Source organism: Mirounga leonina, unplaced genomic scaffold (assembly GCF_011800145.1).
Source record: "Mirounga leonina isolate KUSES-001 unplaced genomic scaffold, KU_Mleo_1.0 Mir_114, whole genome shotgun sequence".
Taxonomy (NCBI): domain Eukaryota; kingdom Metazoa; phylum Chordata; class Mammalia; order Carnivora; family Phocidae; genus Mirounga; species Mirounga leonina.
The window spans coordinates 42,129,981-42,142,846 of NW_023270265.1; the positions used below are offsets into that span (position 1 = coordinate 42,129,981).

Here is a 12,866-nt window from a genome sequence, read left to right on the forward strand (position 1 = left end):
AAAGTAATACTATGATTGCCAAAAATTTTTAACTCAAATGATAAATCAAACAGAACAGGCCCTGCTAATAAACATATAAACTGAACAGGAATCTCAAGGAACCAGCTACAAAAGGATAAAGAGATGAAAAGAGTGAAACATTAAAAGAGAAAGAATAGGACTTTTAAAGGCAAATATAGACAACAGGAGAAAAAATTTCCATCAGCTAAAGAAATTTAATCTTCTCTAAGGTAAACAGATCGCATCCTCTGACTAAAAAGGCACAAGTGGCCAAAAAGGATTAATGATAAAGACTATATACACTTAGGGGAGTAGACACAGTCTCAGTAAAATCTTTACACTCCCTTTACCCCAAGGATAGAGAAAATTCTGAAAGTTCCCAAGGAATAAAAGAGAGTATCTACAGAAGTAAGACTTTTATCAAGATCCCCTCCCATCCCCTGTGTACTAGGACAGTAAGCACTGTCTCGAAACTTCCGAGGGAGGATTTTGAAGGGACAAAATCATCACACAATTTTTCAACTGTGAGAAAAAAACAAAACCTCCTTTGAGACATACACAAAGACAGCCTGGAAAAAAAAAAACCTGAAAGGATATACAAAACCAACAAAAATGTATCTGCAAAGGAGAAGAGGTGACACAGTATAAACATATTTGATACTAAACAGTGTTTGCCAATATGGTTGTACAACTGTTAAGGAAGTCCTGAATAGAGAACATGTTTTAATGAGCTGGAAGTAAAAATGCTCCACTTATCCCAATGAAGCAAAACTAAAGGCATGCTCAGAATTTTTTGTTCAGAGAAGACAGTTCTTAAAATATACAGTCTGTGAAGTTTAGATAAATTTTAAGAAAAAAATGGATGGTAATCACTAGAAGAATACAAAAAAAATGAACTGAGAAAAGTTCTTAAATTTGGCTTAAAGGAAAAGGTAGCAAGGACATGGAAGTAAATAAAAAGCTCTAAACTAAATGTTAAGAATAAAACCAAATACAGTCATTACCATGTTAAATGTGAATATATAAATCTAAAGATTCTCCAACTGAAAGGGAAGGGAGGAAGAGGGAGGCACAAAACAGAAACAAAAGGCTGAAAATGAACGAAAGGATGAATAGACATTTGCAAAAACTAAATTAAAAAAACAGAAACCGGGCGCTTGGGTGGCTCAGTTGGTTGAGCGACTGCCTTCGGCTCAGGTCATGATCCTGGAGTCCCGGGATCGAGTCCCGCATCGGGCTCCCTGCTCGGCAGGGAGCCTGCTTCTGCCTCTGACCCTCCCCCCTCTCATGTGCTCTTTCTCTCATTCTCTCTGTCTCAAATAAATTAAAAAAAAAAAAATCTTAAAAAAAACAGAAACCCATAATCACAGCAAGTTACCCCCCTTTCTTCAGGATATGAAGCTCCCATAAATTAACAGAATGTAATAAATTAAAATAACACAACACTTCTGATTCCATACATACACAGAGAAATTTGTGCCCAACAGAAAAAGAATACACGTAACACATGTTTTAGGACACAAGGGGAGAATGTATTGAATTCCAAAAAATTAGAAATCATACAAACCAGGGGCGCTTAGGTGGCTCAGTCGGTTAAGCATCTACACTTGGTTTCAGCTCAGGTCATGATCCCAGGGTTAAATCAAGCCACATGGGGCTCAGCAGGGAATCAGCCTGTCCCTCTCCCTCCCCTTATGCCCCTTCCCCCACCAGCCAGGGTGCGCACACTCTCTCAAATTTATTTTATTTTTTTTAAAACAATCATATAGGCCACGTTCACTAATATTGAAGAAGTAAAAATAAAAATTAGCAACAAGAATAACAAAACCAAAAATCTATCCATATACATCTTAAAAAGAAATCAAAGAATAGCAGGTCCTCCAGTAAAGAGAATTGACACCAGTGTGGCAGAAAGGAATGGAGAAAGGCAGGCAAGAAATCCTCCAGCTACTCACCTCTTAACTTAAAAAAATAAGTATCTTGGGGCGCCTGGGTGGCTCAGTCGGTTAAGCGACTGCCTTCAGCTCAGTCATGACCCTGGAGTCCCAGGATCGAGTCCCGCATCGGGCTCCCTGCTCGGCGGGGAGTCTGCTTCTCCCTCTGACCCTCCCCCTCTCGTGTGCTCTCTCTCTCATTTTGTCTCAAATAAATAAATAAAATCTTAAAAAAAAAAAATAATAAGTATCTTAAGGGGGAACATGGGCACATCCAAGGGAAAACAAAGAACATGCAGATAACGTCACAGAAACATGGTAAGGCATCAAACTAGCTTGGAAGGGATAGAGTATATAGGTGACTAAGAGGAAAATGGTGACAGATGAAGTTGATGATGGAAAGCAGCAAACTAGAAAAGCCTGGACTGCTAAGGCAGGTTTTACCTTTGGCTAGAAGTACTGAGTACCAACCAAAAGGAAGATGTGAAACACAAGAGCAGGTACAACGATCAAATATGCGTTACAGGGGAAAAAAAAAAATCAAGCAGACCACAATGTAGAGAAGGTCTAAAGCTGGGGAAGATTATAATCAGAGAAAATAGTAAGGAGACCAGTAAATAATACAGGCAAAAGGAAATTCTGAATTAAGGCAGTAATGTAGGAACAGAAAGGAGAGGAAGGAGTAGATTCAAAACTCCATGATTAAGTGGGTTAACGGTGTCACCAATCAGAAGCAGGAGTTAGAGACACAAGATAATCAGAGACACAAGATAAAGGAGGAAACACAGGTCAGTTTTGGACATGTGTGCATATTAATTAAAAATAAATATTCAAGGGCGCCTGGGTGGCTCAGTCGGTTAAGCAGCTGCTTTCGGCTCAGGTCATGATCCTGGAGTCCCGGGATCGAGTCCCGCATCGGGCTCCCTGCTCAGTGGGGAGTCTGCTTCTCCCTCTGACCCTCCCCTCTCTCATGCTCTCTGTCTCATTCTCTCTCTCAAATAAATAAATAAAATCTTTAAATAAATAAATTAATTAATATTCAGAGCAGCATTTGAATCATAGGAGTATTTTTTTTTTTAAGATTTTATTTATTCATAAGAGACAGACAGAGAGAGGCAGAGGGAGAAGCAGGCTCCCCGCTGAACAGGGAGCCCGATGCGGGACTCGATCCCAGGACCCTGGGATCATGACCTGAGCCGAAGGCAGACATTTAACCATCTGAACCACCCAGGCACCCCATGGGAGTATTGTTAAAATGCAGATTCTAATTCAGGTCTGACATTGGGCCTGAGATTCTGCATTTCTAGCAAGCTCCCAAGAGATGGTCAATATTCATTACTGGTCCACCAGACCCATCTTTGAGTACTAAGAAGTTAGACAACTCACATCATCCTCTGAACTCACAGTAACCCCCTTTAAGGAAAATAGAACAGTCCTTCTTCCATATACTAAAGAATGTTCTTTTGTCAAATACTGAAGTCTTAGAAGACTGAGACTTCATTCTTATAGAGAAGATTTCTAAAAAGAAGCCTAAAATCCCAGCTCTGCTAAGGTAAGTCTAATTTTCCCCCCTTAGGAACCTGTATTTGGGAAGACAAAGTAATACCAGACTTTAAGAGATAAATGCAACCAATTTAAAACACCAAGCCCAGACACTGACATGTGCAGAGGTATATGGATCATGCAAGAGAACTGGGTGACAAACACATCGCATAAAAACAGAGTAACTGGGCGCCTGGGTGGCTCAGTTGGTTAAGCGACTGCCTTCACCTCAGGTCATGATCCTGGAGTCCCTGGATCAAGTCCCACATCGGGCTCCCTGCTCAACGGGGGGTCTGCTTCTCCCCCTGATTCTCTCCCCTCTCGTGCTGTCTCTCACCCTCTCTCTCTCAAATAATAAATAAATAAATAAAATCTTAAAAAAAAAAAAAAACAAAGTAACTCCTATACTCACCTTTCTAGAAAGTGGATCATCACCAAGCCTTCTCTCTTCCTCTCTGCGCCGTTCCCTTTCTTCAATTTCCAGCTCTCTTTGGCGTTTTTTCCTTTCTACTTCTTCTAATTTCTTGACCCTCTCCTGATACTCTCGTAGCTCTTCCTCGCGTTTGGCCCGTTCGGCACGCTCTCTCTCTTCACGCTCTGTATAACAAATTAGAGTTATAAAGTATGCCTCTACCTGCGTCTTTCCGCTCTTGCTAGGTCTAGTTTGCTGGTATTGAACAGGCAGCATAAAGTAGAAGGAAAATTTTTTTTTATATTTTAAGTAGTTTACATCAGCTAAGGGGCAGAAGATATTCAAGTAAAACAAGTATGCCACTCAACACGAATAGTTTTGTAATGATAAGAAGATACCTGAATCCTTCCCCAGCTCCTGAACATCTGCGATTTCCAGATAAAGAATCATTTGACAGACTTCATCTGGCACTGTTCCTCAATAAATATTACTATTACATAAAATACAGTGATAAAAATCAAGAAGTGATACTACTTTTTAAGAAACACCAAAAATATGGAAATAAGCTGGTAGAGGAAATAACATCCTCACCTATAACAAACTTTAGGCAACTAAAAACTAAGTTCTAGTTAGTTGCAGTTAAGAAGCCAATGATCCAGAACGCCTGGGTGGCTCCCAGTCGGTTAAGCGTCTGCCTTCAGCTCATGTCATCGCATCATCGCATCGGGCTCCCTGCTCAGCGGGGAGCTTGCTTCCCTCTCCCTCTGCTGCTTCCCCTGCTTGTGAACACGCTCTCTCTCTCTCACAAATGAATAAAATCTTTAAAAAAAAAGAAGCCAATGATCCTGGTTCCTTGTTCCTGTATTTTCTGAATATGACTGCTATATTTAAATTTTTTTTTAAAGATTCTATTTATTTATCTGACAGAGACAGAGACAGCGAGCATGAACAGGGGGAGGAGCAGAGGTAAAGGGAGAAGCAGACTCCCCACTGAGCAGGGAGCTGGATGTGAGACTTGATCCCAGGACCCTGTGATCATGACCTGAGCTGAAGTGAGATGCTTAACCGACTGAGCCACCCAGGTGCCCTGAATATGACTGCTATAAACTGAATATCAACCTTGCCTTATACTACCTCCAATCTTGGTCTATAGATACCTTTTAGCATTTGTTCTTCCGCCCTCCTCTGTTCCTCCTCTTCTTTTTCTCTATGGTAGGTTATTCTGCGTTCTTCTTTACGTTGCCTTTTACGTTCTTCCAAGCGATTATGCCTTTCTTCTGCTAATCGCTCCTCGAACTGTTTAAGCTTTTCCTATTAACAGAATGTATAACAAAACAAAACAAATCAAAAATTTTGAAGAGCTATGGACTAATTAAATTTGAAGTTTACCAAAGTGCTGCAAATTTCTTAAAACCACAGAAGCAGCTTTCAAGTACAAAAACTTCCAAATGGGGGTGCCTGGTGGCTCAGTCTGTTGGGAATTTGACTCTTGGTTTCAACTCAGGTCATGATCTCAAGGTCGAGATTGAGCCCCACGTCAGGCTCTGCACTGGGTGTGGAGCCTGCCTGAGATTCTCTCTACCCCCCACCTCCATAAATAAATAAAATCTTTAAAAATTTCCAAATGACTGGAGTTTTTTCATGTCAAATTTTTTACATTTTAATTTGTTGACAGCTATTTTCTACACCTAGTGGATTTGCTATATAAAACAAATCGAAGGATTAAATTAGAATTTAAGAGCAAGACACTTTGACCTTTCTAAATCAAACAGTAAACAAAAACTTGTAACAAAAGTAAATTTGATGCAGTCCACTTTCACCTTCAGAAAAATTTGTTTATAGCGTGGCTGACTGATTAATAGCCTATGTTTTCAAGAACCTTTCTACTGAAATATTACTCGAATGATCACTACAAAGGGTCAAGACAGAATGTACCACTGTGTTAAAGAAGAACCTTAAGGCAAAACTAAAAAGCTCATGAATAAATGTTTCCCTGAAATCAGTAACTTCACCTCATAAACAGACTGTCGTGCAGCCTTGAGTCGCATTACAAATAAATCTCTGTCTTCAAGCATTCGTGACATTCGATTCTTATGTTCAAGAGCCTTTTCGCGTTCTAGTTGCATGGTAGTAATCTGCAAATACATAATATGAAGTTAAATTTCAAAGGATTCATTATCTGATTAATTTACTCTTAATTCCTGACAGATATTCTTGAAGAGTGACAAGCAGCTCCTCTGCCCTTTCCATCTTGCCATAAACATGGAAGACTTACTATCATCTATGCCCACATGTTCCTAGAAAAGCAATCGGGGACAGAAGATGGATAAAGGAGTCCTGAGGGGCATCTATAAGAAACTTTTTATTTAGGCCCAAAAGTACTACAAATTTTTATAAAAGAAAAACTGTAACGTATACAGTAAAATAAAATACCTCAGAAGCAATAAGCACTATGGTTTAACGGTAAGATATTTTCTCCCTTAAAGAAAACTGGAGGTTAAAGTAGGGTGCACTACTGATTTAAGGAGGCTTTTCCCTTTGCACTCCAAGGGGAAAAAGGAAGGCTTCAGGGCAAAGACTACAGCAGATCATCTCAAGTACTTTATTTGGTCTACATTCTTGGTTCCCTAATTTTACATATTACCACAAAAATTCTAACTTCTAAAAAAATGGGAGGAACTGGCAAACGAAGCCCAGAATGACAACACTCCAATGCAACCAAGAGGCTGCATTCCCCACACCAGTCCCCACAGATGTGCTATCTGTAGTTACTTTTTATTTTTAACCAGAGGGAGCCACTAGTTTTTAATCACAAATTTGGCCACTACACGCATTTGCAAACCTTGCTTTTGAATAATTAGGTAAATATAATATATACTAACAAAACTACAGAAGCAACTGCCTAGTCACAAAGACCATGTATTGTGTGGCTCTATTTATATAAAAAGTCTAAAAAATTGGCAAATCTACAAAGACAAAGAAGATTGCTGATCGTAGGAGGCCAAAGTGGTGGGGGAGGAAACGGGGAATGACTACCAATGGGTATGGAGCTTCTTTTGGGGTACATCTTAAAATTAAATGGCTGTGCAATTCTGTAAATGTACTAAAAACCATGAACTATACAGTTTAAATGGGAGAACTGTATGGCATGTGAATTATATCCCCATAAAGCTGGGTTGTTTCTTTTTTTTAGTGAACTTTTCAGCTGCCCTTTGTATTTTACAAGTTTCATTTTTTAATCTCTATTGTGAAAATTTCTATCTGCCCACCAATCTGTTGGTACATAGCCATTAAAGCACCATTCCTGGCAAAGGAACACAAAATAATCAGTTTTGAAACCATGGCCCAATTATTGGCAGAGGATGTAATTATAGTTTACAGTCTATAAATGTTACAGTTAAATGAAAACCTTACTCTTTCTTCTTCCTGTTGTTCCCACAGATCCATGTCTTTAATCCTCTGTTCTTCATAAGCACTCTTTATCAACGGGATTTCCTCCAGGCGTTTAGCTCTTTCAAAATAGTCAATCTGAATGACATGAAAACAAATGTAGTTTAAAAAAAATTTGTTAACCTGGCATGATAAAAGTTTACCAACCAGTTCTTTCATCTACCTTCTTTTCTTGATTCTTCAGGCGTTCCTGAAGTTCCTTCTTTTCTTTCTCCAGTTGTTCAACCTGTTTAGCCATGATGAAATCCGGGTCCAATTCTTCAAGATCCTGAGAAGTATTACAAATGCACAATCACTAGTAAGAATATAAGAGAAATGTGTATGGAAATGTGATTTTTCTAAAATCAAAACCTAAATTACTTTCTACACAATGAATAAATGCTCACAATTGGTAAACTTAAGGCAACGTAAAAATGCTTTACAATAGCCGTATTTCCACTTCCATGTAGGGAAAACAACATGACCTTAACATCTACTTCTCATTCCTCTAAACTGCATGTACCCAACTCCATTTTAACAACGGTTAAAAACTGCGGAGCCATTAAAAACAAATGTTTACTTCATAGATTACAGTTAATGAATCAGCTGTACCAAAGGGAGTGAAAATAACCAGACAACCCAAAGTAATCCATAAACGGTAAAAGACCATGCTTCTGAGATTCAGATTAAAGTTGTTAAGAAGGAATGTGCTACATACTTCAATATCAATATCTTTGAATGCTTTGGCACCCAGTTCTGTTTTCTTGATCTGCTCCAAACGCTCACGGACAGTTTTCTTTTTAATTTGTTCATGTTCCTGTAGGATGCGCTCCTTCTCCCTCTCCTTTGCCTCCTGTCGCAGCCTCTCTTCTTCAGCCTTCCGTACTTTCTGGAGCTCAGCTTCCCTCTGCTCCAATTCTTCTTTCTCACGCTGAATATTCAGACTCTCAAGGCGCTCTTTCCTTTCCTCAATTGTCTGACGGCGAGCCAGGATACGCTGATGCTCTTTTCGTGAATTTTTAAGGTATGCAGTAACAGCCAACTGATGCTGTTCTTCTTTCTCTTGCTTCAAAGACAAATGCATTTTAAAAAATTCTTTTGTGACACACCATATTAGGCATCAAATAATTACTAAATAATCCTGATGCATTACCCATGTGTCGGCATTTAGGAACAGGAGATGATGTTATTCGAGCTACTAGTTCCCAGCACCAAATACTATGACCTAAACAGTCTTCTATTAATAGGAGTGACATAGCTAAAGAACCTTTATTTCCTAGGTCAAATTTTCTCTGCACCAAATCTACTTAAGTGTGCAAGCCAAGGGGAAATGCCAACAGAGCACACAAACAAGAAAAGAACTTAAGCAGAAAGGAAAAACCCAAGCATAATACTCCTAAAGGGGATTGGGGGGGGGCGTCATATGTGTAGTAGGTATAATACCAAAACTAGCAAATACAACTAAATAGGAATTATATAATAAGCCCATTTTATCAGACTCGTCTCAAACCTTTTTGTGCAAGACATAGAATAAGGGCCCCTCAAAAATTCTGTAGGTCATTTTCCCCTAAAGATACATACCAATATATGAGCTGGCTTAATGACTTCAAGTGCCTTTGCAAGTACTGAGGACATGGCTGTCAGCTGATTTCTTATCTGTTCTGAAGGCATGCTTTGCAAATGAGGACCAATTGGAGCATCTTCTCGAGTAGCATAATTCAAATCAGATCCAAAACTAAGTGTCCGAGAAGTGTGGTCAATACGAACCTTTGAGAATTAAGTAATATCATCAATAATTATATCTATACATAAACATGAAATCATTCTAGGAATGTATGACTTTTGATAAAAAATTTCAACTGATTATGAGGGGAAAAAAACTAAGAATGTTAAATACAAAAACCAGAAGATTCAGTCAATACAACTTTAAAATGGTGCCACTAAACCAAAAGCTGAGCAACAAAGGACATAATATGTGTTTTTTAGTTCTTAAAGGCCTTCCACCTCAGTGTCCCTTCTGGCACATACCTGCAGGTCACAGTGCCTCGCTGCATCTACTATAGCCCGTTCCAGTTGGAAAGCATCAACAAAAGGAACCAGAGAAGTCAAACGAGAAAACTCAATGCTCTGATAAATTTGTGCCACCTGCATAAGAAACACAAGGTTAGTAACAACAGCTATCATTTATTCAGCATTTTTTTGTGCAGTCTTACACAAGTATGAGAAGTAGAAATTATGTCCATTTCTCAGAGAAAAGAAACTGAAGCTCAGAGTGTCAACACTACATTGCTGAATCTGGAATTCCAATTCAAGGCTATCAACCTCAAATGCTATGCTTTGAACCATCACATTATACCATTCCTCAGAAGCATAAGCCTTTCAAATCCTAGTTCTATAAAACAAAAAGCCCTGAATGGCCACATATTTGTAGATAAAGACCTGCTACTTACCTAACTGATCTGAACGCTTTCAATAAACTTATTTGTCTGAAGGAGACTGGCAGCATTACTATTTAGTTATACTGCTAATTAACCTTCAACTATTTGTATAGCACATAAGAAATAACACTGCTCACATATACAAGAGAAGCAGGCCAATGAAATGTGCACAAATACTGCAAGTTAACATTATCAGAAAAGCCCCCTCCCAATGAAACAAATGGAAGACAAAACAGGAACACTGAAGTCATTATAAACTATAATCTTCAAACTTACAGAAGTCAGACTAAAATATGTTAAAAGACTAACAGTAACTACTGTAAGAGAAAAGGCTTTCCCAGTCACTACTGGTAGGAGGGTTCATTAACTGAATCTTGAAGAGCTATTAAAGCTTTAAATGTGTAAGCCCTGTGACTAATTTCACTTCCTAGATGACAGAAAGCCACAGAAGTATGCAAAGATACATGTATGCAAATGTTCACTGCTGCAACATTTTCTAATAGCAAAAAAAACCCTAGTAATACACTTCCATCAAAAGAGTCTGAATAAATGAATCACAGTACCCTTTGGACAATGTAACACCACAAAGGTATTAAAAGGAGTAAAACAGATTTGCATTATGTCAATGAGGAATAATGTACAAAGATGGTGTTCAATAAAGGAGAAAGAAGCAATTACAAATTACATAAAATAACTGTTTTTCAAATCAAATAAATAGTAAGACTAATTTGGTAAGGATAGAGTTTGGTGAAGGGTTCACTCCCTAGTGATTCCAAAATTTTTTCGTGTTGTGATAAAAACAATCAAGGGGAGAAATACCTGCTGCAGAAGACGGAGTATGGTGTTGTTTTGCAGCTGTGGAACATACTGCTGCAACTCTGGTTCCTTTTCAGGTTGGTCCCGAACCCAATTCAGAACCTGCACAATCCAGTATGTTAAAAAAATAATTATACTTTCTAAGTAACATTTAAACATTGTGAAACTTTTCTAAATTTAAACATATAAAAACATCACACAGTGCAGGGAAATACACAAATACAAAGCTATACGGAGGCTTGTCTGAAGGTGACTGACAGCAATGGCTAAATTAGTCATGCTGCTAATTTACCTCCAAAGGTTTATTTAGCACATCAGAAATATCTTTTTTCTTGATGTAAAGAAAAAAAGATAATGAAATGTGCACTGAATTCAAACATATAAAACAATACTTCTCTCTCAATATAAATATGAAATAGCAAAAGGGCCAGCTATATGGTAGTATAACCAAAACTAAAAAACAAAGTCTTACCTTTGTGACTCTCTCACAGAGTTTTAGTGGGTTAAATTCTACTTCCAGCCAATTGTAAAGGTCTTTCACTTCAGGGACAACATACTGTAGTACATTGAATCTAACCTACAATAAACAGAAGGTTTAATTTGCTGAAGGAAATTTTCCAACTAGATTTCCAAGTGAACTGAGTATAAGTAAGAAAAATAGGGGATTGGAAATCTGGAAAACGTCTGAAAAACTGGCCTCAACTCTCTTTAAATTCATCAGAGGAATTCAAAGGAAAACTATGTTTGGGTCTCTAACCCCAAATTATGCATCTACCTACAGTGCAAAGTCCCCCAAGAGCTTAATAAGGATATAAAAACTCTAACTCAACATGATCAATGATATTTACAAAGACAACTCATGTAGGGTGCCTGGGTGACTCAGTTGATTAGGCGACTGCTTTCAGCCCAGGTCATGATCCGGGAGTCCCAGGATCCAGTCCCACATCGGGCTCCCAGCTCAGCAGGGAGTCTGCTTCTCCCTCTGACCCTCTCTCCTCTCATGCTCTCTCTCTCTCAAATAAATAAATAAAATCTTAAAAAGAAAAAAAAAGAAAAAGAAAAAAAGACAACTCATGTATACAAGCTAATTTATTACCAGTAATAAATAAAATACCACAGCTTACAAGTAACTATCACACAGAAATCACCACAGCAACACTACAGTACATGTAAGATTTTTTTTAAGATTGATTATTTATTTGAGAGAGAGAGCAAATATGAGCGGGGGAGGGGCAGAGGGAGAAGCAGGCTTCCTGCTGAGCAGGGAGCCAGATGTGGGGCTGGATCCCAGGACCCTAAGATCGTGACCTGAGCCAAAGGCAGATGCTTAATGACTGAGCCACAGAGGCGCCCCAATAAGATGTTCTTGTACAGAAATGATCGAAGAAAAAACAGCTACATTCAACATGTAAATAAATCTCACAAATATAATGGTAAGAAAAAGAATTTAACATATTATTGCATATATATAGAACTTAAATCTCATACAAAGTACACAGGCAAACTAATATGAGGTGTTACACATCAGGGCAGTGGCTACTGGGGGGGTGGGGAGTGGTGACTAGAAACTACCTTATGAGAATTTACCCAATTATATTTATGATTTATATTCTTATATGGGACTAGAACTCAGCTAAGGGTGCCACTGCATAACGTTTCTTAAAAGGAGACAAAAAAGTGGCCTAATTTCATAAACCTCAAAACTGCCCATAACTAAATCTTACCTTACCTTAGCTATAAACATTCTAGAATACCTAATGCATGTGGACCTTTATCCTTCCCATGTTGGGACTGCTAACCTAACAAGAGACTAACTGAAGGGACACAGCAAGACTTGCAAGCACAGGAGTGTGTTCCCATTCAGACCTATTTAGTCACAAGACTGAGGCAAACAACCGCAGATCCTATCCCCACACACGAACACTCTATCTCCAATACAAAATGGGTGCATGACTGATGTTCCACATTTCTTGAATACTTCCCCTTATAAATGCCCTTATATCTGTATTGAAATTAGCTGTGGTTTAAGCATTCAAATAAAATTCTCCCAGCTCTAATTTTATTCCTATCAAGAAATTATTCTAGATTCTCCATTTAACATCCCTTCTCCAAAGAGGAAATATGCTAAGATAGGCTCAGTCAGCTAATCTATTGACCTGACTTCAACCGGTACCCTTCTTATAAATTTCTACACATATCTATGGGTACAATGAGGACTCAAACTAGTCCATCAGAACCACCTGGCATGAATTATAAAATCTGACCATAAAGTTTTTTATTCTGAGCTGTAAGAAT

The 12,866-nt window shown here is 38.4% G+C and overlaps 1 protein-coding gene and 2 non-coding genes across 3 annotated transcripts in view; all 3 read right to left on the bottom strand.

The window, feature by feature from the left end:
* The window catches only part of EIF3A (eukaryotic translation initiation factor 3 subunit A), a 36,917-nt gene that overhangs the window by 9,599 nt on the left and 14,452 nt on the right, over positions 1-12,866 (bottom strand). The window contains exons 8-17 of the mRNA XM_035030044.1: positions 11,044-11,148; positions 10,575-10,673; positions 9,346-9,462; positions 8,899-9,084; positions 8,036-8,383; positions 7,502-7,606; positions 7,303-7,416; positions 5,901-6,023; positions 5,046-5,199; positions 3,889-4,073 (exon numbers count right to left, since the gene is read on the bottom strand). Of these exons, the coding sequence (XP_034885935.1) occupies positions 3,889-4,073; positions 5,046-5,199; positions 5,901-6,023; positions 7,303-7,416; positions 7,502-7,606; positions 8,036-8,383; positions 8,899-9,084; positions 9,346-9,462; positions 10,575-10,673; positions 11,044-11,148 (1,536 nt within the window). The remainder of the gene's footprint in view (positions 1-3,888; positions 4,074-5,045; positions 5,200-5,900; positions 6,024-7,302; positions 7,417-7,501; positions 7,607-8,035; positions 8,384-8,898; positions 9,085-9,345; positions 9,463-10,574; positions 10,674-11,043; positions 11,149-12,866) is intronic.
* LOC117998708 lies at positions 9,798-9,926 on the bottom strand. The gene has a single exon (XR_004676045.1). It is a non-coding gene; the product is annotated as a small nucleolar RNA SNORA19 (small nucleolar RNA).
* On the bottom strand, positions 10,809-10,938 carry LOC117998711. The gene has a single exon (XR_004676046.1). It is a non-coding gene; the product is annotated as a small nucleolar RNA SNORA19 (small nucleolar RNA).